At 51.0% G+C, this 26989-nt stretch overlaps 3 protein-coding genes across 17 annotated transcripts; 1 reads left to right on the forward strand and 2 right to left on the reverse strand.

Moving 5' to 3' along the window:
- The first annotated feature begins 175 nt into the window (after positions 1 to 175).
- Positions 176 to 9258, forward strand: VWA7 (von Willebrand factor A domain containing 7). 3 transcript variants are annotated; one of them, XM_081522473.1, is made up of 17 exons: positions 176 to 351; positions 623 to 871; positions 1191 to 1472; positions 1967 to 2063; positions 2675 to 2785; positions 3246 to 3441; positions 3557 to 3726; positions 5217 to 5329; positions 5596 to 5712; positions 6044 to 6229; positions 6696 to 6828; positions 6947 to 7099; positions 7202 to 7294; positions 7609 to 7910; positions 7989 to 8128; positions 8314 to 8488; positions 8591 to 9258. In XM_081522473.1, the coding sequence occupies exons 2-17, from the start codon at positions 638 to 640 to the stop codon at positions 8759 to 8761; spliced, it is 2673 nt and encodes an 890-aa protein (XP_081378599.1). In that variant the 5' UTR covers positions 176 to 351; positions 623 to 637; the 3' UTR covers positions 8762 to 9258. The 3 variants fall into 3 exon arrangements, with proteins under 3 accessions (XP_081378599.1, XP_081378601.1, XP_081378600.1); XM_081522474.1 differs by lacking the exon at positions 623 to 871 and having other exon boundaries at positions 343 to 442; XM_081522475.1 differs by lacking the exons at positions 3246 to 3441; positions 3557 to 3726.
- On the reverse strand, positions 8974 to 11437 carry SAPCD1 (suppressor APC domain containing 1). The gene is made up of 5 exons (XM_081522483.1): positions 11041 to 11437; positions 10680 to 10820; positions 10088 to 10183; positions 9900 to 9989; positions 8974 to 9813 (listed from the first exon to the last, which is right to left on the reverse strand). The coding sequence occupies exons 1-5, from the start codon at positions 11152 to 11154 to the stop codon at positions 9718 to 9720; spliced, it is 537 nt and encodes a 178-aa protein (XP_081378609.1). The 5' UTR covers positions 11155 to 11437; the 3' UTR covers positions 8974 to 9717.
- Positions 11438 to 11532: 95 nt separating this feature from the next.
- Positions 11533 to 25609, reverse strand: MSH5 (mutS homolog 5). Of its 13 annotated transcripts, none has more exons than XM_081522459.1 (25): positions 25536 to 25609; positions 24973 to 25123; positions 24601 to 24724; positions 24067 to 24147; positions 23820 to 23882; positions 23023 to 23144; positions 22727 to 22836; positions 22443 to 22478; positions 22046 to 22128; positions 21260 to 21305; positions 18158 to 18296; positions 17953 to 18015; positions 15799 to 15927; positions 15427 to 15499; positions 15157 to 15266; positions 14842 to 14922; positions 14530 to 14617; positions 14125 to 14314; positions 13897 to 14023; positions 13340 to 13489; positions 12915 to 12989; positions 12587 to 12730; positions 12260 to 12397; positions 12029 to 12102; positions 11533 to 11804 (listed from the first exon to the last, which is right to left on the reverse strand). In XM_081522459.1, the coding sequence occupies exons 2-25, from the start codon at positions 25108 to 25110 to the stop codon at positions 11693 to 11695; spliced, it is 2496 nt and encodes an 831-aa protein (XP_081378585.1). In that variant the 5' UTR covers positions 25111 to 25123; positions 25536 to 25609; the 3' UTR covers positions 11533 to 11692. The 13 variants fall into 13 exon arrangements, with proteins under 13 accessions (XP_081378585.1, XP_081378584.1, XP_081378593.1 ...); XM_081522458.1 differs by having other exon boundaries at positions 12915 to 12992; XM_081522467.1 differs by having other exon boundaries at positions 25267 to 25609.
- Between the last annotated feature and the right edge of the window lie 1380 nt (positions 25610 to 26989).

The following is a 26989-nucleotide window of genomic DNA, read 5'->3' on the forward strand; positions in this document are numbered from 1 at the left end:
GAACAGGAGGGCAGCAGGCTGGGCATGAGGCACTGGGTCCTGGTGGGTAGAGGTGCGTCTGTCTGGGCCTGGCCCTGGCCCTGAGCCAGGCCTGAGTCACGGCGCTCGCTCCCTCCTCCTCCTGCCTCTTCATTCACCTCCGCACTGCGGCCAAGGGAGGCCCGCCCTGGTGCTGGCTGCTGCTTGTGGCCCCGGGCAGGCGTGAGAAGAGGGGCTAGGGGCCGCCTGTCCTGCCCCCACCCTGCCGGGGCCTCCCTCCCCCTCCACTGAGGGCCTTAGGTTAATTATAACTCTGACCTAAGTGCCCTGTGACGCCCGGCCCGCGGTCCTGCCCGGAGACCCAGCAACCAGGTAGGGGAGAGGCCTAGAGAGGGGACTTCCAATGGCGGGGGGGGGGGGGGGGCGTCCTGGAGGAGGAGCCTCAGACTCCACCCTGGCAGGTGTAAGTTCCTATTGGCCTGATAGGCCCTCAGGTTTGCTGAATGATTGAAGGTGGGGGGGCGGGGAAGCCAGCCGGAGGAGATAAAGGGCCAAAGCAGGTGCCCATGGAGACAAACAAAGCCAGTCCTGGCCTGAGTCTCTGCTGCTTCCTTTCGTCTCTCGAGTGCCTTCTGTCCCTCAGGTCCATGTCTTAGCTATGCTCCCCGCGGACGTGCCCCTACCCCACCTGGGCCCCTCAGTGCTGCTGCTGCTGCAGCTGCTGCCGCCTCCCGCATCTGCCTTCTTCCCCAACATCTGGAGCCTCCTGGCGGCCCCTGGCTCCATCACCCACCAGGACCTGACCGAGGAGGCGGCGCTCAACGTCACCCTGCAGCTCTTCCTAGAGCAGCCGCCCCCAGGTCGGCCCCCCCTTCGCCTTGAGGACTTCCTGGTGAGCGTCCCTGGGTCTGGTCGCATCCCCACCAGATTCCGCCATTCCGGGGACCTCTGCTACTTGAGGGTCCTGCTTGCCAAGAGAAGGGACCCCCACACACATTCCCTCCTGTCCTCCAGACAGCAACAGTGCCCAGGAGTCCTAGTCTTATCAGGAGTCGCCCTCCTTACAGACGTCCAGGACTGCCCCTCCCTTGTAGGGCCCAATACCCTCAGCTCCTCTCACATCCAGCCTTGAGCGCTAGAGCCGGGCGAGCGTGGGCAATGGTCCCAACCAAGGGGCTTCCCTGGAACCCCTGCCCCTCCCACTCTCCCAGGGCCGCACCCTCCTTGCCGATGACCTCTTTGCCGCCTACTTTGGACCTGGGTCTCCTTCCCGGCGGTTCCGAGCAGCCTTAGGAGAGGTGTCTCGTGCCAATGCCGCTCAGGACTTCCTGCCAACTTCCAAGAATGACCCTGACCTGCACTTTGATGCCGAGCGGCTGGGCCAGGGCCGCACACGCCTGGTGGAGGCTCTGCAGGAGACTATGGCGGCAGCCAGAGCCCTTGACTACACCCTGGCTCGCCAGCGCCTGGGGGCTGCGCTTCACGCCCTGCAGGTGAGAACAGAGTTGGGGGTCGTGGTCAGAGAGGTCTTCGCTTCCAGTCTTCTGGACTCCCGGATAGTGCTTTCTTAGTCATGCCTCCCCCTACTGTAGAAGGGGCTGGGGCCCTGCTTGCAAAGACCCTGGGGCTATTCCCTAGACCCCACCTCCAAACTGGCAGCTTCCTGTGGGAACAGCCAGGGCGCCTTTGTGGCTGGAGTGAAGCGAGTGAGAAGAGGGTGCTGAGGTCCAGAGGTGGGCCATGCAGGCCACTGAAAGGCCTTAGGTTGGGCTCTGAGTGAGATGGGAAGAAACAGTGAGAGGCTCCCACTTCACCAGAGCTCTATTCCCGGCAAGGGAGAGAGCACTGGAGGGGACATGGAGTGTCTGGAGGAGCAGCCGGGCGGGAGGAGGCATTCAGGCTGGGGAAATGGAAGGACTGGCAGTTAGGGCTGGAGACTGCGAGAGCAGTCAGCTAGTGCTTCTTCCCTGTCTTTCTTCTGGACCAGGATTTCTACAGTCACAGCAACTGGGTGGAACTGGGGAGGCAGCAGCCACACCCTCACCTCCTCTGGCCAAGGCAGGAGCTCCGGAGCCTGGCACAAGGTACGGCCGTGCCCCTGCTGTTAAGGGGGAAGCCCACAGTACCACCTCCTCTCAGCCCATCCAGCCACTGGGTCACATCCTGAGGTCGACTAGGAGGTGACGTGGTTTCAAATCTGAGACAGCCTGTGAAGTCCCTCAGTTCAACCAAAGGCCAGTCAATTAGCTGGCTTCCCCAAGATCATGCAGGGGAGGACAGAGCCAGAACCATTTCTGCAGACCACAGGGAGTTCTCTTTCATGAGGTTTCCTCCCTGTACTGGATCGCAAGGGACTCTCTCTCTCAGTCCCCCTTCCAACTGAACTGTGACCCAGAAGCTGCCTCCTGTTTATTACAAGTACACTTCCTGTCCACAGCAAACAGAGGGTATACTCCCTGTTAGGGTTGGTCCCCATGGTTTTCTAGCACATTCTCAGTCTCAAATATCGAGTCTCATTGCCAGCCATAAACTCCAGGGTTTAGTTCAGAAAGCCTAGAAAGGTACCCATGAAGAGTACCTGTGGGCTTTCATCTTGTTCCAGGTGGGAGGAAAAGCTGAAGAAGTTTGGGTGGACTGGGATAAATGTCAGGGGCAGCAGAATCATGGGTGCTGGATCCCTGTCCTCTCTTCCCAGCGGGTGATCCTACCTGCTCTGACTGTGAGAAGTTGAGCTGCCCTGGGAACTTGCTGGGCTTCACACTCCTCACCTCTGGCTACTTTGGAACTCATCCCCCCAAACCTCCAGGTACCAGATGGGAAGACCCCCAGGAGTAAGGGGTGAAGTCCCTTCCTCTCCCCTGACCCTCTTCCTAAGGACCTTAGTCCTGTAGGCCCTTGTCCTAAAATCCTGTGGTATCATTTCTTGGAAGGAAAGGATGCTGGGAAGGGGGTAGGTGGCTGGCTGAAGGCCCACCGAGGTGGCCATGATTGTTGGAGTGCAGGGGGGACAGCTTCTTACAGAGCTGATAAGACTTCAATGCCCAAGGGAGCTTCTGGGGACCAACTTGAGGGATCAGGGGATCTACCACGTGCTGTTGTAACCAACCATTCCAGATTTACTTCAGATTTGCCCTCTGCAAAATGTCCTAATTTGCTGATCCTTTCCTGAGGAGTGAGAGGGTCAGGCCAAGTCAGAAAGGGCTTCATTTTATTAGAAGGCAGTGGGTTTTTTACCTTCACCCTTCAGATCCATTTCCCCAACCCAGGGAAATGTAGCCACGGGGGCCACTTTGACCAGAGCAGCTCCCAGCCGCCACGGGGAGGCATCAACAAGGATAGCACGTCCCCAGGCTTCTCCCCGCACCACATGCTGCACCTCCAGGCTGCAAAACTGGCCCTTATGGCCTCCATCCAGGCCTTCAACCTCCTACGAAGCCGCCTGGGAGACAGGGGTTTCTCCAGGTGAGTGGCCTCCTGGAGCTGGGCTCCTTAATAGGTAGGTGCTCTGGAGCTGCGAAACCAAGGGCCTGGGGATGAGTGTGCAGACTGTGCACCGTATCTCTGGCCTGCTTCTCAGGCTGCTGGACATCACCCCAGCCTCCAGCCTGAGCTTCGTCCTGGATACCACAGGCAGTATGGGCGAGGAGATCAATGCTGCCAAGATCCAGGCCCGTCACATTGTGGAGCAGCGACGGGGCACCCCCATGGAGCCCACTCACTATGTCCTGGTGCCATTCCATGATCCAGGTAACTGTGGTCTGGCCAGGAGAGTGGATGCAAGTCTGGGGAAAGAGGTAATGTCACTGGTAGGGAAGTGGGCCTCATGGCTTCACTTCCATAATAGAATGGAGGCACTTCCTAGGATCCTTGTCCTTTATTGGTACCTCTATGCATATAGGGAACTATCAGCCACTTCTTCCACTGTTTCCAATATGATAACACTTGCCATAGGAGTTTAATCATGACGGGTGCTTAGGCAGGCAGCCTCTGAGTTGTTATGCATCCATCCTAATAAGTCATTTTCAATTCTCTCCATTTCCTGTGGAGGTTGGGATGAAGATGGGGAAGTTGGTGTGTCCAGGCCTCTATGAAATATCTAAGACAGCTACTTACATCACATTCCTTCCCCCACTGACTTAGAAGTCAGATTATTTGCCCTGGGTTGACCAATCTTACCATGTGTCCTTAGCCTGTTTGTTTAACCTCTCTTTCCTCAACTTCATCATCCATAAAATGGGTCAGTATTTATCCTGACTATCTCCCAAGGTTGAAATGATCATCAAATAAAATTTGGATTGAAACTTCCCTAAGGAGTGGGTTTGAGTCTGATCCACCTATATAAATCTCATGGTGACTGACATTCAACAGGAGCTTATCACATATTTGATAAGGGTATGAATAAATAAATAATTGAGAATTTAGCACTTATTATGTGTCGAAACACTGTTCTGAAATTTACAAAATCAACTCAATCATCTCAATAGGCTTCTCTGAGGTAAGCACTATTATTTCTCTGGCTTTTCTGTGAGGAAACTGAGGACTCAGGTTTTTTGTTTTTTTTGTAATTGATAAGTATAGTTGGTTTACAGTGTTTCAGATATACAGCAAAGTGACTCAGTTATATATATCATTTTTAGGTTCTTTCCCATTATAAGTTATTACAAGATATTGAATCTAGTTCCCTGTACTATATAATAGGTCCTTGTTGGTTATCTATTTTATATATAGTTGTATGTATCTTTTAATCCCAAACTCCTAATTTCTCCCCCCCTTTCCCTTTGGTAATCATAAATATGTTTTTTATGTCCTTGAATCTATTTCTGTTTTGTAATAAGTTCATTTGTATCATTTTTTTAGGTTCCACATACAAGTGGAATATCATAATGATATTTGACTTATTTCGCTTAGTATGATAATCTCTAGGTCCTTCCATGTTGCTTCACCAGTTGTTTTTATACTTAAACATATACCCAAAAAAGGCCCACTCAAGACCACAGGAAGTACCACCATTTGTGAGGAAATGAGGTCCACTTTCCCATCAGAGGTACCTAAGCCCTGCCTTATCCTATCCTGTCAGTATAAATATAAAGAATATTGTTAAAAAAAAAAAAAAAAAGAATATTGTTATCTCAATACATGTCCACCCAAGGAATACTGCAGGGCCTCTTGACTGGGGAGATGGCCCTGGGCAGGAAAGAGGGAAGCCTTTTCCTCACTCTCTCAACCTCATTCCCCAGGGTTTGGCCCTGTCTTTACAACAAGTGACCCTGACAACTTCTGGGAACAACTCAAAGAGATGCATGCCTTGGGAGGTGGAGATGAGCCAGAGATGTGCCTGTCAGCCCTGGAGGTCTGCTCTCCCCACCCTTCCCCGCCCCCTACCCCCTCTCTAGGCCCCACCATCAAGGGAGCTAGAGCTTCCCTAGGACCCTCCCCTCCATCCCATCTTCAGAAACTAGTCTCACTCATTTCATTCCAGATTTCAGGGCCATACTGCCTTCTACTCTGTCCTCCCTTGCTCTGTCCATTCCCCTACTGCCACCATTTTTGAAATATTTATTTATTTTTCATTGAAGGCTGTCATTTTTTACTACCAGTTTTTTCTCTCCCTGCCAGCTGGCTCTGCTGCACACACCTCCACTCTCAGACATTTTTGTCTTCACTGATGCCTCCCCCAAGGACGTCTTTCTCACCAACCGGGTGGAATCTCTGACGCAGGAACGGCGTTGCAGAGTGAGCATAGCTGGTGGGAGACTCAATGTTAGGTACCCAGGGATGTGGGAAACCCCAGGGCAACTCTCATTACAAGGGTGACACTCACACTAGGGTGGTTAAACCAGCCTTGGCTTGGAGGGGAAAGAAGTTGATCATGACTGTAACATTTCCAAATCCCTTTAACAATCCTAGAGTGGGAGGCCCTGCTCTTAATGCTGTAGCAGCCAGAGGGGAGACAGAATTTATCACCAATGGTCAGCTCTGTAGAGAGCTAGAGCACAGGAGATCCTTGGTTACAATGGTAGATAGCAAGTAGAAACCTCAAGTACTGGCCTCTCTTCCGACACAGGTCACGTTCCTGGTAACTGAGGACCCATCTAGGGCTCAGGGCCGGGCCCGGCGTGAGGTCTTGTCCCCTCTGCGTTTTGAGCCATACGAGACGGTGGCCCTGGCCTCAGGAGGAGAAGTGATTTTCACTGAGGACCAGTACATTCAGGATGTGGCGGCCATTGTTGGGGACAGTATAGCTGACCTGGTGAGTACGTGTGGAGGCTCAGCTAAGAACTGAGGGGACGGGCGACACTGCATTTCTCTTTCTCATAAGGAATGGTTCCCTTTGCTGAGTTGCCATTCCAGGCAGAAGGGTGGGAAGGAAGTTTCTCTCCCTCTGAGATCCACGGCTACCCTCTTCTATCGTGCTTCTTCCATTTTAGTACTACCTGTCCCCCCCAATCCTGACCTCCAGTATTCTGTCCTCATGGCTCCTCTGGGAAGTCCTGCCATCTCTTATGGGGTGGGCAGGAGGTGGTTGCGTCATCCTTAATCCCTTGCCTCCAGCTTTGTTATTGACCATAGCTCCACCCCTGCTCCTTCCTCTCTCACTGGGATCCCTTCTCCATGTGTTCCTTCGTTTCTTTCTGTCTCTGCCTCTCTCCTGCCTTTGTTCCCACCTCATCCCATGTCTTTTCTTCTCCCCCATTTTTCGGTCCTACCCCCTCAAGGTGACCCTTCCCCTGGAGCCCCGTGTTGTGGTGGCTGAGAGGCCACTTGTGTTCAGAGTGGATGGACTGCTCCAGAAGGTCACGGTCCGGATCCACGGGGAGGTCAGCAGTTTCTGGATCAGAAACCCTGCAGGTACTTCCCTGTGTGTGTCTCAAGGCAGTGGGAAGAATAGAGACTGAAGAAGGTGGGGTAATGTACGAAGCGAAAGGAATTCTTCTGTGCCAATCTCTCACCCCACACACCCACCCAGGGGTCTCCCAGGGCCAGGAGGAAGGTGAGGGGCCTCTAGGTCACACTCGCCGCTTTGGGCGGTTCTGGATGGTGAGCGTGAATGACCCTCCACAGTCAGGAACCTGGGAGATCCAAGTCACAGCCAAGGGTACCCCCCGGGTGAGAGTGCAAGGTAAGGAGGATGATATTCCTGGGAAAGGGACGGGGAGACCAGAGAGCAATATCAGTCACATTCATCGCGGGAGGGTCTCTGACTGCCTTTACCCTCCCTCAGCCCAGACCTCCCTGGACTTCCTCTTCCACTTTGGGATCCCCATGGAGGATGGACCCCACCCTGGCCTCTACCCCCTGACTCAACCAGTTGCAGGTACATCTAGCCCCACCCCTAACTTGCATGTATATATGTAACTTTTTATTGAGTTACCACATTTAATAAGGTGCACTAAAGTGTACAGGCTGGGTGGATTTTACATATTAATAACCATCACTCAGTTCAAGCTATGGAATATTTCCAGCATCCCAGAACTTGCTGCTGGCCCTGCCCATCAGTACCCCCTAGAGGTAACCCCTTTTCCCCATCCACATGGCCCAGAGCTACCACTATTCAAAGCCGCTCATGTTTTTCTCCCTATTTCTAAGTCTCACGCCGATCTCTGTTCTCCCCTCCCGTCCCCTGTCCAGGTCTCCAGACCCAGCTACTGGTAGAAGTGACAGGGCTGGGCTCCAGAGGAAACCCTGGAGGCCCTCTGCCGCACTTCTCCCACGTGGTCTTCCGAGGGGTCCCTCAGGGTGCTGAGCTGGGCCGGGTGCCTCTGGAGCCCAGGGGACCCCCAGAGCGAGGTCTCCTCGCTGCCTCTCTACCGCCCACCCTTCTGTCAACCTTGGGACCCTTCTCTCTGGAGCTGGTCGGCCAGGACAGAGAGGGGCGGGGCCTGCACCGGGCGGCCCCCCAGCCCTGCGCTGTAGTTCCAGTCCTGCTGGAGGTGAGAGGCCGCGGAAAGGTGCGGCTGGGGCTGGAGAGAACCAGCCCTGCTCCTCCCCTGACCAGCCTTCCTCCGCAGCTCAGTGGTCCCCCGGGTTTCCTGGTGCCAGGCACCACGGCCCCGCTCAGCCTCCGCATCGCCAGCTTTTCAGGCCCTCAGGATCTCCATCTTAGGACGTCTGCCAAACCCAGTTTCGCCATCACCTCTAACCTCTCCAGGTGAAGCCCCTGAAACCTCCTGCTCCCTTCTGGTCCCATCTTTCTGTGCCCAGGCATGGGATCTGGTACGTGCTCCTCTGGCCCTTTGGGATGGGAGCTCAGATTCCTTGCTTCCCTCCCCACCTCCCCTTGGCTTCCAGCTATTTAGAGTGTGGCTGAAGCCAGATGTTGGCATCACTCCCCAGGGTTCATCTGGAACAGAACGAGTCTGCCTGGGGGCACCTGTGGCTGGAGGTACCAGACACAGCCGCCTCTGATTCCGTGGTGATGGTGACGGTGACTGCAAAGGATGGAGAAGCCAGCACGATGCCCCCGACCCATGCCTTCCTCCGGCTCCTGGTGCGGGCGTCCGCCCTGCAGGTGAGTGCCCCCACTTTCCATTGCAGGATAGGCAGGGTAAGGGGAGGGTGGTGCGGGATTAATCTGGGGGCAACCACCCTGACAGTCTCTAATTCTCCCCAGGACCAGCTCCCTGCTCCCGCCTACTCGACTGACTCGGTCCTCACCACCACCAGCCCTGCCTTCCATCTTTCCACGTTGGTGACTCAGGGAAGGGCTGGGGGAGGGCTGGTGGGCAACCCCTGGTGGACCACATTTGGGGGGATGCTGCTTCTGCTCCTCGGCCCCTGGTGATGCAGCAGCCCCTGGAGGGAAGGGTCTCCAGTGCTGTGCACCATCTTGCCCACTGGTGAGAAGATAGGAGGGGCCTCTACCTCTCTAGGTGGGATAGAGGTTTTCCTTCTCATCCATTTGCCTTTCTTTCCAAGAATGGGATAGAGGGCAATGGATTTCCCACAATGCACTTTCCCTAACCCTTGTGGGGGAAAAAAAAACTAACAGACTCATTTTTGGAGACAGTTGCTTTCTCTTTCTCTGCAGCATCTTTATTCCACTACTTATTCATGCTCTCTCCCAAGCTCAGGTGGAGGGGAAGAATGTGGGGCAGTGACTAAGACTGGAAGTGGGGAGAAGGGTTCCCCACTTCCTACCCAAAGTGTTATTTATAGAACTGCCTTTATTGACATTCTGGAGATGTTCCTATTTTATTTTTGAAATTCTGGAGAGGCTTCTATTTTATTTTTGTATTTAAAATTGAAGGACAATGCCAATAAACATGTCTTCTCCCCAAAGAGATTTCAGAGAAAGATCACTTATGTACATCGTATTGGAAAGGGGGGGGGGCGGTGGAGGGGTGGGGTTCTCAGGTGGGTGCTAGTGGTAAAGAACCAATGCAGGAGACATAAGAGGCATGGGTTTGATCCTGAGTCAGGAAGATTCCCTGGAGGAGGGCATGGCAACCCACTCAGGTATTCTTGCCTGGAGAATCCCATAAATAGAGAAGCCTGGTGGGCTCGCAAAGAGTTAGACATGACTGAAGCAACTGAGCATGCATGCATAGGGAAGAGTGAGAGCATGAAATACCAAAAAAGATGAAACAGAAGTTTTCAGGAGCAGAGAGGAAACTTTACACCAGTATATTAGGATTTCAGTTGACCTGCCACCCAGAGCCATTTAGTTGTTGAGTCAGAATAAGGAGGCTGGGGGTTCTCTCAGTCTCTCCAGCATGACTGAGGGGACCAAAGGAGCCTTTAGACACGGGTAGGACCCCTCCGTCCATGGGGGCAGCCTGGTTGAGCCATCTCCCCTGTTGGCTGAATGCCTCCTTTCTGCTGCCTTGACATCTCCTGGAGAAGAGGAGAGAGACAGTCTGGACATCTGTGTTCCTCACTCCCACGGCTGGCCGGCTCCTGCCCCCACCCCCACCACTCACCTGTTGCCGCCACATGTCCTGTTTCCTTGGCCTTCCCTTCCAGGCCTGGGTGGTGCAGGAACTAGCTTTGTTTGGGGGATGTGGGAAGAACTGGGGGGAAATGCGATATTCTGTTAGACAAGTGCTGACCCCAAGTCCCCTCTTCATCCCCATTTCCCAAAAGTCTAAACTAAAAACAATAAACTCACCTTCCCCTGAAGCAGATTCTGCAAGCAGATGTTCACTCTCTGAATCTGGGCTAACTGAGGGCCACCAGGCTCTGAGTGTAAATCCGTTAGAAAATTCTAAAGGAGAAATTGGAGGCAGACACCGTGGTGAAAACTTGAGTTCCATCTGCCACTCTTCTCCTGTCACCACAGGCCATTCCTCTCCTCCATCCAGACCCCTCATCCTGGTTCCCTGCCAGGCAGGTGGGCAATTCCAGTACTCTCTGCTTCATCTCTGTAATAGTCCAGTTCTTCAGCTCCTCAAATGGCATAGTCCCCACTTTCTCTATTCTTTATGGATCCTCCCTGCCCATCCCAGTTCATTGGAACAATCCAGGCCACTCCCCCAGCTCCATGGAGTGATCCAAATTGTGTCCCTCTGAATAGAATGCCGACCAGCCTCCTCTAGGCCCAACTATGAACACCGACCTAACACTTGGTGGCATCCTGTCATTACAATGCTGCTTCCCACTCTTGATCCCTGTCCATTAACTCTTGCCTTTCCGGGATGGTGTCAGGCTGTGTCCACCTGTCCCTGCGACCCCTGCCCCCCCACCTTGGGTCAGCCCCGTACCTCACCAAGGGCCCCCACGTGCAGCTGCTGTTGCTGAGCCTCCCTTAGACGGCCCTCATACCAGGCCTGGCTATGCTCCAGCAGCTCCAGCCCCTGCCAAAGGGCGTCCTGCTCCCGCTCCAGTGCCTGCATCCTCTGCAGCTGAAAGGGCAAGGAGCAAAGGCTGACTCACTCTACAGCAGGGCGATGGGCCATGCTTGGCTTCACTGTCTGGTTGGGTTCACTGTCTGGCCACTGAGGACCTGCAGGGCGAGCGAAAGCAGGGGGCTGGAGCTATGAGTCCTCAAAATTGACGAGGACTGTAGGAGACTGATCTAGGGAGATGGGCTTCCCCGGGATTTCTTGTGGGACTGATACTCACCCAGATAAAGAAGCTCCGGGCCCCTGGGTCTTGGCGGCTTGTCTCCAGTGGCAGCAACAGAACTGTGTAGGGGGCTTGCACCAGGGGCCACCCACCAGGACCCTGGCTCCCCATGGCTCTGAGGTGGGAAGGGTGGAGCCACGCCCACTGGTGCAGGGCTGGGCCCTCCCTTTCCCCCAGCCTTGTACTGGTCCTGCCTAATCTTTCAGCCTCTCAGAGGCCTTCCAGCTGGGTCTGTCTGAGGCCAGGGTGTTCCTACTTTGAGAGAAAAGAACATCTTGGGCTTCTGTCTTCCCTCTCATCTGTTTTTGTAGGGCCTGTTGTAGGGGCTGGTTCTCATAAAGTCCCCCTGGTAGAGCCCGAGGCCTCCCTCCAGCAGTGATACTGTATTTACAGTGAGGCAAGGCAGGTTCCTCTGTAGATTGCTGCTTCCTGTTTCATCTCTTTCCTACTTGCTTTGCTTTGTTTTGGCTGGTCTAAGGAAACAACAACTTTCTCCAAAATAAGCTTTATTACTAACATGAAACAGAATTTCCAGGGAAACTGAGCACTCTGGGTCTGAGGGAGGTAAGAAAACAAGGGGCCTGGCAGCCTTGGGGGGTTTGGGACCTGGAGGAGGGCCCAGGAAGGACTCTCAGAGGATGGTGGTCTCTCAGAGGATGGTGGTGGCAGCAGACAGCACCTCCTGAGTCATGAAAATGTTCAGGTCCAGGCTGGGATCTTCCAAATCCAGTTTCAGAAACTTATCTACTAATGTCTGGCAACTGAAGGGAGAGAAAAGAGTGAGGTTTGGGGGAGGATGGATAACAGAATCCCTGAGCAGAGGGGAGACGATGCAGCACAGGAAATCCAGGACCTTGAGAATTTAGGAATTTCAGGAAGAAACTGTGAATCGTTAAAGGGCAAAGAGGCTGTCTGAGTCCCTGGAAGGGGCAGAGGAGCTGCAGAACATGGACCCTGAGAACAAGGACCCAGGGCCCACACTCACTTTTCCATTTGCTTCTCCTTTAGCAGCTCCTTGACAGGTTTGATGGGCTTTCCACTGCGGATCAAGTCTGAAACCTGGAACCAAGGAGGAAGGGGTAGGGATGGGGGTGGGTATTGGGTAAAAGAGAAAGTATGGGTCAGAAATTCCATAGGCCCAGAAATCTGGACCCCTGAGAGAAGCAGGGACAGCAGATGCGAGCCCTGATGGAGGTGGTTGCTCTTCGGGCCTCACCTGCTTGCCGCGAGCAATGAGTTTCTCAGGAAGCCCGGCCTGGGCAGCTGTGTGGGAGGCATGGCTGGCACGGGCAACACCTTTGCAAACTTGATAGAAGAAGACAAGGTCATTCCCATCCTCACAGGTCTCCATGGTCTTCAAAGAGAATAAAAAGGGACAGTGTTCATCAGTCATTCTGCTTCCTGCCCCAATACCCTTGGTCAGTTGCTGTTGAGACTAAGAAACGGGAAGGGACACGGTCCCTGTTCTGATGCAGGAGCCAGTTCCAAACTCTGGGAAATGCTCAGCCTCGGGGCCCCTGGGGAGCTGGGTAGGTCTCCTCACCAAGTACTGCACAAGCGGCCCCTGCGGCAGCAGCTGCAGCTCAACAAGGCTCAGAAAGTTGGTGGCCACAAAGACGTGAGGACACGTGGGTCCAAGTGCCAGCCAGTGTCGGATCACAGCAGCCAGCAGCGCGAGCCCATCCACCTGCAAGGAGCACAGGGTGAAGGTGTGGAGCCACAGGTGCCCCATGCGCCCCCTCCTCCTGCCGGGCCTTTCCCACCTCATGCCCACACACCCCTATTCTTTTCCAGAGGCCAGCCCCACCCTCCTGCTCCTTCACCCTCTTTCATTTTCCTCTCCTTAGTTCCTCATCAGCTTTTGCCCTTACCGTGTTGGTTCCCTTTCCGAATTCATCCACAAGGATCAGCGAGCGCTCGGTGGCATTGTTCACCGCTTTCGCCACCTGCTGGGCACCCAGAGGATAAGGGAGAGTTTCATAAACATTCGAGGCCTGGCACTGACCAGTGTGCCTGCGAGTAAAGATGCTTGAATATGTGTCCACCTTACTGAACTGCAAGTTCTTTAATGGCAAGACCCATGTTTTATTCATCCTTTCATTGACAACAGTGCCTCACACAAAGTCAGGGACTGGCAAGGTTCATGGTATTGATTCTCCTGGTTTCCGAACTGGGTGCTCCCTGCCCCTAGCATAGAGAACAGGCAGCAGAAGGAAAGTTTTTCCTGTTCTGACCATTTTTCAGGGCTAGGGTTCCCTCCCCATTACCCCCTCCCCCAACCCTGCTTCCTCTTGACCTGGTTGAGATCAATCATGAAGGTGGAAAGGCCAAGGGAGATGGATTCGCAGCTGTGAATTCGAGTGAAGATGGCATCTACTGCCCCGATTTCAGCTTCCTCTGCCGGCACAAAGCTTCCCACCAGGGCCATGAATGTGATCAAGCCTACCTGAATAAGGGAGGAGACAGGTACAGTACCCGGTGGTGTGGGCTGAGGTGAAGGTGAGGCTGATCTCAGGGGAGAATGATAGATCAAGATAGAGGGACACAGTTTAACAGCCCCTTCAGCTCACTTTAGAGTCAGTGAAAAGAGGCAGGGAGTGGGCTGAGGCATGCTGAGGAACAGCGTGGACCTCCTCAGAGGTGGGAGAGGAGGATTCAGGTCAGAGGATGGTCATTAGCACACGGCCCTTCCTCAGGTAGAGAATGAGAACATGGCAGGGAGAGGGACAGCGGGTGTGAGTCTTTTCATGACACGTGGGGTCAGAGCACAGTGGAGAAGAGATGTGGGGACCTGGGCTGACTGGGAGGTCGGGGATGGAGAAGATGGAGAAGAGAGTGCAGAGATTCGTCTACCTGTTTGAGGTATATGCTCTTCCCTGAGGAGTTGGGTCCAGTGATGACTTTGACCCTCCCTGTGTCCCCCCCGCACTCTGCAGAGTTGGGCACAAAGGTTCGGGCACAGAGTTCCATCAGCGGATGCCTGCAGCCAGTGGAAAGTTACCTTGCATGTGGCCTGTGGATCCAGAAGATGGGGCCTTTGGGCCCCCCCATGTCTATTCCTCCACCCATTTCTGTCCTCACCTGCCATTCTGGATTCGTACCCCGAGGAGCCGTGGGGAGTAACGGGGCCTTGAGTAGCCGTAGTCCCGGGCGGCACTGGCAAGAGCCAATAGGACGTCCAGGCGGGAGGCAAGGTCCAACACCCGGGTCAAGACGGCTGCCCGCTCCAGCACCTGGCACTGCAGCTGGTGCATCAGCAGGGTCTCCTGGTCTGGGAGCAGGGGAGGGAAGGAGCTGGTATCAGCTCCAGGGGAGAACAAAGGAGAGGACAAAGAAGCCAGCAGATGAACCTAGAAACCATCTGAAATCCAGAGACACTCAGAAAAGGCAGAGTCAGAGAGAGAGAGGGAAAAGCAGGAAGGAAAGGAGCCTATCGGAATCACCTCCACACTGCCCGGTCCGCGCCAGCCACTCGCTTCTCCTCACCCCGGATGTCACAGTGCAGGTCCCCCAGCAGTGTGTCCAGCTCCTTAGTTCGAGCACTTCTATAGTGCAGCTTCTCCTCTGAGAGGAACTGGGTACAAGGGTTCAAAGCTATGGGCTGTGCACCTCTCCATCCTCATCCTCTCTCACCCCACCCCAGCCCCGGCCTTAATTTCTTTCTCCTTTGTCTCAGAGCTGGTAAAGATACAACAATGAAAGAGGGATCCCACACTGGGCAGAGCTGATGGGGAAACGCCCTCCCTCAGCTGCTGATTGCCTTTCCTTATCGCCCCCTACAGAGGTCAAGTGTCTCACCATGAAGTCCAGACCCTCAATCTCAAAGTCACTGGTCTCCACCATGGAAGGCAGGCGGGGAATAGAAAGAAGGAAGCCAATCTGGGGAGAGTAAAGAAGAGATAAAGCAAGGAGTGATGCTCTGGGCACTTTCTTTAGAAGTAGCCAGAGTCCCCTGTGTCCCCCAAATGCTTCCCTCAGGGGCCTAAGCACCAAAGAGTGTTCATGTTCTTCTGATTTCTCCAGGAGTTTTCTTATCTACCAATGTGTCCGTCCTAAGCCTCATGTTTCCCTAACCTCCCCGGGGAGTGCACCGTCCCCGCCTCCTGCCCTCACCAGAGGGATGTAGATGACACTGCATGAAGGAATCCGGGAGTCCAGATTCTCCAGCTCCTTCCGAGCCACCTCAGTGAGGAAACTGGGAAGTCCCATAAGTCTTCGTTTTTCTAGGAGCGGGGAAGACACGTAGATATCAAAAGTAAGGCTCCCACCCTGGTTGTGATGATCATCCCCACTTGCAGGGGTCACCTGCCAAGCACGGTACCCCATCGTGGGCAAGGTTCATGTTTCAGGGCTCAGGGGCCCATCCGTACACCTAACACTCACTCTCATCAATTTCAGGATCTATGTTGGGGAGGACTGTGAAGCGATTTTCAGCAAGGCTGCTCTCGAAGTCCACCTGAGGAGACAAGAAATCCAGGTTCTTTCCATCCAGCACAATCTCGTCCTATTCCTCACCTCTACCTGGGCCCCAACTCGCCCTTCAGTCCTGGCTTTAACCCTGACCCTCTAGGCCTCAAAGCACACCCCTGATGTCTGCCATCCCATCCTTTGGCCATCCAGCTGACCTCAGTGTCTCCCATGCTTCCTCGTCTTCCACACCATATTCCCCAGAGCCCCCACCCGTTGTTCTCCATTATTCAGATCCGTCCCTCTCCCCTAGTTTCCCAGGAGATCTGCCTCGTTCCTGCCACTCACCACTTTCCCAATGAGGCTGGCAATGTGGTGCAGGTCATCTGAGAACTCTTGGGCAATGTCCCGGAAGAGCTGAATGGACTGGGGCAGGGAGCGGCAGGCGTCCCTCAGGCCCAGGGCACTGTACACTGTCTGTGGGAGAAATGGACAGAGGAGGGTGGCCTGTACCCAGGCCAGGCTGAGGCAAGGGGACAGGGCTGGATGGAGAAGAACAAAGACCAATAGGGGAAAACATAATAACAGAGACAGAGGAGCTCTCAAAAGCAAAAAAGAAACCAAGAGAAAATAGCATCTGCAAAACTCTTCACCAGGCATCACACTAAACACTGAGACTCTGAAGACAACAAAGACAGCAGGGTCCCTTGTCCCACATGGGCTCTCAGTCGAGTGAAGAAAACAGAAATATACCCAGAATATTTAAAAATAAAGTGGTAGGTGCTTTGATAGAGATTTGTACAATGTCCCAAGAGAGAAGTTTGTACAGAGGAAGGAGAAAGAGAAATAGGGATATGAAAGGCAGAGAAGAAGTAAATAGGCAGTAGGGGCAATGCCAGCATTTGGGTGAGAGAGCATGAAGACAGGACGGGTGAGAGTCACTGAGAGTTAATTCCCAGCCTGAAGGTCAGTGACCTGGGGTGGCTGCTCTAACCAGGGATTAGATTGAGTGCACAGACCCAATCCAAAGGACATTTACTGAACCTTACTCTGTGTCAAAGGACATATAGAGTATATAAATCAAAGGGCTTATAATCTAGCCATGATGGAAACAAACAAGTAGCAAAAACAATGGCTACTCACAAAAAAGACTGATCAAATTGTGGAACTAACTAAAATTACTAAGGAAGTTCACAGAATAAGACTAACATGGGGCTTCCCCGGTGGCTTAGTGGTAAAGAATACTCCTGCCAATGCAGCAGACACAGGTTCGATCCCTGGTCTAGGAAGATCTCACATGCCTTGGAGCAACTAAGCCCAAGTAACTGAGCCTGTGCCAGTGCACAACTATTGAGTCTGTGCTCTAAAACCTAGGAAGGGCTTCCCAGGTGGCAGAGTGGTAAAGAATCCACTTGCAGGGCAGGAGATGTGGGAGATGTGGGTTTGATCCCTGAGTTGGGAAGATCCCCTGGAGGAGGAAATGACAACCCATTCCAGTATTCTTGCCTGGAGAATCCCATGGGCAGAGGAGCCTGGTGGGCCACAGTCCATGAGGGTGCAAAGAGTTGCACACGACTGAGCATGCATGCACGCACTAGAGCCCGGAAACTGCAACTACTGAAGCCTGCGCATCCGAGAGCCCGTGCTCCCTAACAAGAGAAGCCTCTGCAATGAGAAGCCTGCATACCACAACTAGAGAGGAGTAGCTCCCACTCGCCACAGCTACAGAAAAGCCTGTACAGCAAAGATGACCCAGCACAGCCAAAAATAAATAAATAATTTAAAATTTTAAAAAACCATCACAGAGATGAATAAAAATCTAAATGAGATAATTGACAATAATAAAATATTAATTTTTAGGTGAGACAGTGGTATTGTTCTTTTTTAAAAAATAATTTTCTTTTAGAAATCATATTGAAATATTTATGGGTGAAGTGATGTGATGGCTTAGACTTCAAAATAATCCAAGAAAAGGAAAGTGAAAGAAGAGATACATCAAACAAGATTTGCATAAGTCAAAGTGTTAAAGCTACATGGTGGGTACATGCTGCTAAGTCACTTCAGTCGTGTCCGACTCTGTGCGACCCCATAGACGGCAGCCCACCAGGCTCCACAGTCCCCGGGATTCTCCAGGCAAGAACACTGGAGTGGGTTGCCATTTCCTTCTCCAGTGCATGAATGGGAAAAGTGAAAGTGAAGTCGCTCAGTCGTGTCCGACTCTTAGCGACCCCATGGACTGCAGCCTACCAGGCTCCTCCGTCCATGGGATTTTCCAGGCAAGAGTACTGGAGTGGGGTGCCATTGCCTTCTCCGGGTGGGTACACAAGGGTTCATTATATTATTCTCTCTAAAATTTTTTTGACAATTTCCACACTACAAAGTTGTTTTTTTTTTTTTTAAGGTGTTGGGGTACAGTTGGACAGAGGGACAAGAGTAAAGAGGGTTTGGGACACATGCTGGGGGCTTAACCTGGATTTCTAGGTTCAAGAAGGGAGGTCTTACCTTGTAGAGAACCTGCCAGTCACTGACCTTGGTGTGGGACAACTTCATGCGTTTAAGAATCAGCTACAAAAAAAAAAAAAAAAGAATCAGCTACAGTTGAACAAAGAGACAGTTGCTGGTTTCCTTCTCCCACTCTAGTAGCCTTCAAGATACCCACCACTCCTCAGCCTCCTTCCCAACTCCCCGCCTCCCAACCTGGGCTCACAGGCACGTTCTTGATGTGACCCAGCAATCGGTGCAGCATCTGAGCCATGTCCAGATTCTGAGGTAACAGGAAAAACTGAATGACATCCAAACGGGAATTCAGTTCCCCGAGGTCCTGGGTTGGACGTGTGAACCACAGCCTGGAAGTGAGGGTTGGAGTGGGGAGAATAGAAATTACACCTGTTCTCATCAGTGTCTTGATCTCAATTTGGGAAAATGTGCCCTTGGAAGGCCCTGGGGGATGGTGGCAATGTGTATCGGTACATACTGTAAGTACAGTGTCCTACCTATGCAGGTGTGTTTACTCACACCTACTGAAAATCCCTGGATGAGAGCACAACTGTGACTGTGTATCTTGGTTGTGATGGATACGACCATGTGTCGTTCCCTGTGGATATGTGATGGAGCTTTTCAATATTTTTAAAGGGAGAGCAGCGTGCTGAGGCATTTGAATTCCAACACTCTAGCTCTCCCTGCAGCTGAGTAGGAGTCAGACAGAAAGAGTTTGCATATCTGTATTTAGCTGTGAAACAGCACAGATATTTGTCTTTTCACGTCCTTCCTATGAAACTATGTAACTGTTCCATGTAGAATGATAAGTCCTCAATTCATATTCATAAGTCCTCAAGGTAATGCTTGCAGGGAAGAAAGTATTGGGTAGAGGTACTCAAAGAGCTTCACAACATTGTCTTGTTTTTAAACTGGCTAGTAGAAACACAGAGGTTTATATTATTATTACTACTTTTTATGTGGCTGAGATTATTTCCTGACAAATTCTTAAACAGAAATAAATGTATCATCTGTGTTTGTCTAATTCAGGGAGGGTACCCCTATCTCTCTATGGCCATGAAGAGTAGTGAGACTCTATAATGACCTGGGAGCCCACGGATTCTTTCCTGTATTAGAGCAAGCCATTAGGCATACCATTTTGTATAAGAGCCAACCTGTGGAGACACTGGGGCCTAAGAATGTGTATCTCACACTGAGTCTATGGCCACTTATTCTTGGTTAGAACACCCTAGGTTAGAATGAAATGGAGGACTCATTTGGATTCGAGGGTGGGTTTCAGGCACCTCTGGTTCTTGGGGAGCAGGGGAGACACAAGGGAGCAGGGGTGCCTGAGGCAGTGTAGGCCAGTCTGTGAATACCCTCCCCACATGGAGAGCACATGGGCTCACCAGACAGGCTTCCTTATAAAACACCTGAGTGTCTCTGACTCATGTACTTCGAGTGCCTGGAGGTCTTAGTCAAGTCAGGCTCAAGTCAGTTGAGGAGATGAGACCCTTAGAAGATAAGCAAACTGTCCAAAGTCATGCCACTAGTAAGAAGGACAGCTGGATTTCAAAATCAGATCTCCAGACTGCTCAGACATCACTCTTCAGACCATACTGTGACAGTCACCTTCCAGGTTCCTTGTCTGGCTTTAGATCAGCTGGGCCCTTAGCTGATCATGAGGTTGTGATTCAATGCCCTGTGGGGTCCTATCTAGGGAATCTGCACTCTCCCTCATTTTTTATTCAGTTCTCTTCCCCTCTGAGAATTCCTTTCCTTTCATCTCTCATTGAGATTAGAGATCTGTACCTGAAGAACTAGAGAATGTAGGGGTAATTAAATTACCTCACCAATTGTCTAGGGATGATTTCAGAGATAATCCTAAATTAACCTCCAAAAGATATAGATTGCAGGCAGGTGGCATGGGAAAAGGATTGTGTACCTGCAGGCTAGCAAAGGTTTCCTAACTTTTTAGAGATGATGTAACCAGTGTGCTTGCATTCTACTTCATAGAGAGTTATGTGCTGAGGTAACAGGAATGTGCCATGGCATAGCATTCACTCACTTGCACAGAAGGCAAGTAGATTCACTAAGTGCTAATTCCAACCTGATGTGATAGTGCAATTAAAAAACATAAATAAGCACTATGTGACCACACAGCAAGATGCATGCCAACACACTCAGAGGTGCCTGTGAAAGCTTCACCAAAAAGGTGATAGTTGGGTTGCACCTTGAAGAGGATGTAAGATTCTGACTGGTGAAGAACAGGGGAAAGGCCTTCTAAAGGGAACAGCATAAATGTAGACTGGAAGGGGAATTCTCTGGTGGTCCAGTGGACCACCACATTTTCACTGTGAGGGCCCAGGTTCATCCGTGGTCTGGGAACTAAGATCCTAAGTCTTGTGGCCAAACAGCAACAACAACAAAAAATAACCATACACTTGAAGAGATAAGTCTTGAAATTAAAATTGAGGGACCCTGAGCATCATACTGCTAAAGATGAAAATCTTCATCCTGTAGGTAATGAGGGAGCCTCTTAAGGTTTGTCTTTTGCTTTTACTTAAGGTTTAAAAAATAGGGGAGTGACATGCTCAGATTTCTGTTTTGGAATGACAGTTATTTTAGAATGAAGAATAGATTGGGGAAAAGAAGAGTATAGAGGCAGAGACACCAATTTGAAGGTGAATGCAATGCTCCAGGTTAAAGATGAAGATAGCCAGAATCAGAACAGAGGAAAGAGGGAGAAGGGGATGGCTGGGAGAGACATTTCAGGATAGAATCAATAGGTCTTAGTGAATAATTGAATATGGGGGGTGAGGGATAAGCATCAATCCAAGGTTCAGAGTTTGAAAAACTATATTGCCAGCAATGCCACTAAGCAGAAAAGGGAATGCAGGAAGTAAGAACAGGGCCAGTGGGCATCAGTTTGGATGCTCTGAGTTTGAGCTTCCTGTGGAAATTGCAGGTGGTAATGATGGGCCAAAGAGCATTCCACATGTGAAGCTCAGAACTAGAGATACTAATTTGCAAGTCATCAGAGAACAGCTCACATCTGAAGTGTGTTTTTAATCATTAAAGATATTACCATGTGTACACTGCTGTCTTGTGATTGTGTTTCTGCTGCAAGTATGTGTGAAAGTCCATGTGTCATCAATGGGTTTGTATCTGTGCTGACAATGTAAAATGAGAGTAACACTAACTACCACATGGGGTCGTTGTAAGGACTAAAGGCATTTAGCCAGCATTTGAGAAAGGGCAGCTGTTTTCATTACTGTTAAGGGTGGTGTGTTTGAGGCTATAGGCGGCATGCAAATGTGTGACTCTCGCTCACCTTAGTAGCTTCTCTCCCCACTTACAGCGGCATCTATTGAGGATTCCTGTTGGGGTAGGGAGTGAGCCTGTTACAAGCAGGGGCAGAGAAAGGAATGTATGGATGTATCTAAGCTGAGGCATTGGGGTCAGAGGTTTGGGTGTTGGGCTGGCTGGCTTGGGGGTTAGTCCCCAGATATAGGACACAAAGGCAGCCAAAGCCAGTGTCTGGTCACAAGTCTGAGCTGGGATTACCTTACATGAGCCTGGGCAAGGGAATGAGCACTCATAGGAACACTCAGCCAGAAAAATACTCAGAGTAGGCACAGTTAGACTCACAAAAAGCCCAACACATATACGTAAACATTAGACCCAATCCACTGAGATGCACAGTGAAACCACATGGATACTTGGGTGATGTTCCCAACACAGCCTAAAGCCTGAGACAACTGTAAGAGATAAGACTCTATACAAAACAAACACAAGAGTTATGCAACTACATAACTCTCCTCTATACATAGGGTCTCCCAAAGTCCCTAGACAGGTACATCATTAGTACAAACATTCATACAAACCCAAGGAATAAAGACGGAGTTGGTAAAGTAGAGAATGATATGCAAATGACATGGGACAACTATACTGGATAAGGCTTCGGGGAGATGCCCAAGCTCAAAAAGGGTACAAAGAAGATAATAAAGCTGGACTAGAGTGGGGTAAAGTGGGAAGAGAGGGGCTGGGATCCGTCTCTGGAGGCAGCTGCTTTTCTGGCAGGCCTGTGCAGTGTGGGATGAGGGACGGGCACACCTACCAAAGAGGCTGAACCCTTCCTTGAGTCCGCTGGCCACTTTGTACACCGAGGGGTGAGACTCACTCTTAAATATCTGCAGAACACTATCAGGGAGAAATTAGGGTCATTTGGGTTTTTAAAGGTGATTGAGAAAATGGAATGGGGATTGGGAACCCCTCCTGAGATCAAGTCTTGATGCAAGGTTTGTCCCTCACTGCTCTCTGCCTCAGTTTCTCCCTTTAGAAAAGGAGTGTAACATCTTTGTGTTTTTCTTCTCTCCTCTCACCTCTGACTTCTCTTTCCTTCAGGGAGAGAGATCTTATAGATTAAAGAAACTGAAGCCCCATTAGGATTATTACAGCATTAAGCTTAATCCTTCTCCCTCCCCAAAGATGACAGCCTGCTTCCATCTCCTTACCTGTAAGTGTCTTGATCTATGCTCACCAGATGGGTCCTGAGGACAGAAAACAAGCAGAAAGGAAGGTGGCTGGGGTATGAGGGGTCTGAGTTCATTCCTAAGTCGCACCTCCTTCGAGAAGACTGTCTCAGTTTTCTCCCCAGAGCGCCACACCCTCTCAGGAACCCTTGTGTGTCCTGGAGCACTTTACCAGATGGGTCACTGCCACCACTCCCCAACCTGCCTTACTTTCCGGGCCTCCCAATCCCACCTTACTTTGGTTGAGGTTAGGGTAAGTCACCTACAACACAAATTTCTTAAAGCCTAGGATGGGGACACTGACATCATAGTCTTCTAGTTCAACCCCGATTCTTCTTCGACCCAGGAACTTGAGCAGTCCGCCAAGTGCTCGAACCTAGGAGGAGATCAGTAATGGAGCTGGGCTTAAATCCCAGTGTCTTGGTGGCTGGACAACACCAGGAAGAACTATTATTTTCCAGAGCTGGGCTAGTACCTCCAGGACCCAACCCTGGTGTCTAGGTGCTTGTGCCTTTTTCTAATCTACTACATCCCAGCCCTTATCTCGCAAGACCCATCTCACCATGAGGAGGCAGTCAAAGGGGATGATGGAAGAGAGGAAGAGGATTTTCTCGGTGGTGGTCATGGAGTCGGGGATGAAGGAGTAGTTTCCAGAAAGGAGGCGCTGTTTGCTTATCTCCAGGCCTATTTTGAGGGGGGAACGGGAGGGAAAGATCTTGTAGCCCCAATCTTCACCTTATTTTAAGAATGAGAAAACAGAGAGATGATGTGGCTTGCCAAATTCACACAGGCAATTGGTGGAAAGCTGAGACAAGAACCAAATTTTAGACTCTCTCTTTAGTCTACATATAATATAAAGATGTTTCACTGGGAACATAAGCTGAGAAAGATAAACGGCTCAGGCGAGTAAGATATCTGGAATTGGGGATTTGGGGTCAAAACATCATATTAATAGAGGAATTTAGGATAGAACATTCCCTGTCCTTTTTACAAACCTGGGAAGATAATGGAAGTGCCTTCTAGACCAACAAGGTAACTGAGGCAGTGCCTTTTTTTTTTACTAAGGGGCAAATGGCTTTGGCTTAAAGGGGAAAATGCCAACAATCAAAACTGACCAAAAAATGCTACCACGCCCTCTTTCAGGGAGGGCCCTCATCCCTAAACAAGCCTAAACTGCAGGTTATTAAAGGTAGTGATTAGGAGAGATCGTGGGGAGACTGGTCATGGGGCCTGAAGAACATACAGGTTTAGAATGAGACAGGGCTGAGAGAAGACCTCTGATGATGAAACTGGAGTTAGGAGAAAGGGTAGTCACATAACTGGGATGGGGGAGTGGGCAAAGCAAAAGGGAGGAGATACCAAAATCCACACTTGGCAAAAATATGATTTCAGGTCTCTTAGGCTCCCTGTGCTCTTGGGAGGCTGTAAAGTAAACAAAGAAAGGGCCATCAGTCTGTACATTGTAGTCCTTTTGCCTCTTTCCCATCTTCCTTCTCACACAATTCTGATCTCCTGGCTGTAGCTCCCCACAAGACCCTTTAATCTCTGGAACATTCCATAATTTTGTCCTTCCCCGTTTTTCCTCTTTCCCTTTTTCAGTGCTTACCAAGCTTCCCCAGAAACCGAGTCATATTCTCATCCTGTTTGGCACTTGTAACAATAGACCGGGGATCGATTTCATCCAGAACTTGGAAGGAGAATGGAGAGCAAATGAGTTCAAGGATCTTTTATCTCTTGACTAAAAGGGAACCTGTAACCCTCCCCTTGTTATCTCCCTTCACTCCTCAAAAACTTATTTCCTCCAAGAGTAGGGAGGGCCCTCCACATTGGGAGCAGAAGTAGGAGTCACATATGAGATTAGAAAAAGAAAGAGCAGTAAGACTGATGGGGTAGTGGGAGGGAAGAGGGGTGCCCATGAGATTCTCACTGGACTGTAAACTCCTAAAGGACAGACATGACTGATTTACCCAGGACTATATCTCCTGTACCTGATATATTTGTGAATAACAAGATGAATTCCTGAAAACAATAAAGGGAGCCTCTAGGAGTCAACTAATAAAATAGATTGAGTCAGGTAAAGCCATATGAGTGAAATACACTTCCAGTGCCAGCGTAGAGGAATTCCTAGTTCTGTCCTCACCTCTTTGAAGCAGCTTGAGGCTCTCGTGGTCTGGGGCATCTGGCATAAAGTGGATGGTAGAGTCACTAGTATCATAATAGGCAATGCCCAGGTATCCTGAATTCCACAGGACACACAGATGAATCTGTCAGGCAAGGAGGAAAGGAAACTAATATTTGAACCACTGATAAGTACAGGGTTGGGCCATGTCTTATTTAATTTTAATTATTTTATTGATTCTCAGGGATAGGTATCATCACCCCCATTCAGCGGAGGGAAGTGACTAGTCAAGGTCTTCCCAGCCCCTTTATATTCTAACAATCAGGCGTTCCAATCAATATCCGGCTCTGTCGAGCTCCTGCCCCTCCGACAGCGCCTCTCCCCCTACAAGACCTCAGCAGGCTCCTCCTCTCCCTCCTCCTCGGCCTCCTGGGGGCCCGGCACTGAAGCCACGGTGGGGAAGCTGGCCGAGGCCTCCCCGGGTCCTGGTCCGTTCAGCGTCCTGGCTGGGGTCGCTGCTACCGAGGCCATAGCTTTGGAGGCTCTGTGGATGCAGAAAATGAAGACAGACCTGGAGCGAGAGCTCACCTGCTAGGAGGCGGGGGTAGTGGGGCGCGCAGAAGAAGCAAATCCACTGAGAACTACTGGGAGAGGGCTGAGGGGCAAGGGCGCGTGGGCCTTCGAGACCTGTGGTTACAGGAGTAGGACATTTGGAGGGGCGACTTCTCCGGTATTTCACTTAAGTACAGACTGTGGAAAACACCACTCGCCCCACCCTCATTCCTGTCACGCGGAGGTTGTTTTGGAGACGGTCTGAGGGTCCTTTGGAGGGCGAGTTTTACACGCCTCCTCTCTCCCCTCCTGCCAACCAAGCCCCCAAGATCATAGTCTCACGATCTTGGCTTCCCCGACCCGGTTGCGGGAAACTCGCAGTGTTTTCCCGCCTTTTCAGTCACCTGAGTCGCGACGTGCGCGACACCTCGTCACTAACAGCCGCGGACCAGCGGGACGGGTGCGCCAACACGAAGGCGGGGTGCGCGCGCACACGCCCCGCCTTCTTAGCCGCTATTGGTCGAAGAAACCCGGATTCTACTTGGAGATCCAACAGACTGAAAGGGAGAAAGGGGCCACAGAGAAGACTGGATGATAATTGGCCTATTCGCATACGGGGCGTTGCCAGAAGGTTCAAACTTCCCGCCCTCTGCCGTTGCCTAGCACCCGGGCCTCTGGCTCTCAGGCTTTCTGGGCTTTGATTGACATAGGGTGGAGCCTGTGAGAAAGGTTCTTACCCCGCAACGGGTCTAGGGACTTTGGGGTCCCCTGCAGAGGGGACCGACCTTAAAGGAACAGAAATGCATTTTTCCCCCCCCGGAGAATGGAGATAAGCAACATTAATTCAACCTATGCCAACAATTCTAAGTTAATATTTATAAAGAGCTTAGACCAGTGCCTGGCAAACACAGTAAGAGCTGTGAGTATTTTATATAAATAAGCTGAAATAAGAAGCGAGGCTCCTATCTCAGCCCACCTCTGCCTGTTTCCTGGGTGTAGGCTATGATCGCTGCCATAGGGGCACCACAAGGCCTAATTAATAATTTCGGCGCCCCAGGAGAAGTTGGAAGTATTCGAATTTCACCAAATTCTGGCAGAGAGAAAAAGAAAAGAAAGAAAGTGAGGTCGCTCAGTTGTGTCCGACTCTTTGCGACCCCATGGACTGTAGCCTACTAGGCTCCTCTGTCCATGGGATATTCCAGGCAAGAATATTGGCAGAGAGAAGTAGACCTAATAAAAAACCCCTACACACCTAACAAGCACATGCCCCTACACTTACACACACACACTCCTAAGAACAGAAGAGTGTTATTCATTCTGGGCCAGGTGGTGGAATCAAAGCAGGGACATAAGTTCCTACTCCATGAGCCTAATTTTTGAGTGTGTATATGAGGGGAGGAGAAACAAGAAGATAGACCAAAATAAACAATTATATAATTTTAAGGGACTTCCTGGTGGTCCAGGGCTAAGATTCAATGCTCCCAATACAGGGGGTCCAGGTTGGATCCCTGGTCAGGCAACTGGATCCCACATGCCACAGCTAAGAGTTCACAGGCTGCAGCTAAGTATCCTGTGTGCCACAGCTAAGACAAGATGCAGCCAAATACATATATATTTTTTAAAAATCTCTTAAAATACGTCTTCACCCCCAGGTTGTTCTGAGTACTTCGAGATGCAGAGATTCCCATCCAAGCACTTAGGGGTAAACTGGCTCTGCTAATAAATGGAAAATCTCCTCTAGTGAGAAAGGTGGAGGAGTGAGTTGAAGACTAGGTTAATGGTTACCCCTGGCAAACTGTTGAGCAACGGAGCTATGGAAACCTGGAGGAGGCCAGGTGACAGCTCTAAAGAGTGTCAG

Source organism: Giraffa tippelskirchi, chromosome 8 (assembly GCF_054371585.1).
Source record: "Giraffa tippelskirchi isolate mGirTip1 chromosome 8, T2T-mGirTip1v1.2.pri, whole genome shotgun sequence".
NCBI lineage: Eukaryota > Metazoa > Chordata > Mammalia > Artiodactyla > Giraffidae > Giraffa > Giraffa tippelskirchi.

Coding starts and splice junctions, on each gene's coding strand:
- VWA7 (XM_081522473.1), top strand. CDS start 638: ATGCTCCCCGCGGACGTGCCCCTACCCCACCTGGGCCCCTCAGTGCTG. Junction 3,442..3,556: donor GGAGACAGGGGTTTCTCCAG/GTGAGTGGCCTC, acceptor CCTGCTTCTCAG/GCTGCTGGACATCACCCCAG. Junction 6,829..6,946: donor CTGGATCAGAAACCCTGCAG/GTACTTCCCTGT, acceptor ACACCCACCCAG/GGGTCTCCCAGGGCCAGGAG.
- MSH5 (XM_081522466.1), bottom strand. CDS start 25,289: ATGTCCTACTCCTGTAACCACAG. Junction 18,297..21,259: donor TGGGGAGAGAAGCTACTAAG/GTGAGCGAGAGT, acceptor CCTCACTTCCAG/GCTGTGGTTCACACGTCCAA. Junction 14,024..14,124: donor GTACGAATCCAGAATGGCAG/GTGAGGACAGAA, acceptor CACTGGCTGCAG/GCATCCGCTGATGGAACTCT.
- SAPCD1 (XM_081522483.1), bottom strand. CDS start 11,154: ATGGGGAGCCAGGGTCCTGGTGGGTGGCCCCTGGTGCAAGCCCCCTAC. Junction 10,821..11,040: donor CCCGGAGCTTCTTTATCTGG/GTGAGTATCAGT, acceptor TTGCCCTTTCAG/CTGCAGAGGATGCAGGCACT. Junction 9,990..10,087: donor AGAATCTGCTTCAGGGGAAG/GTGAGTTTATTG, acceptor ATTTCCCCCCAG/TTCTTCCCACATCCCCCAAA.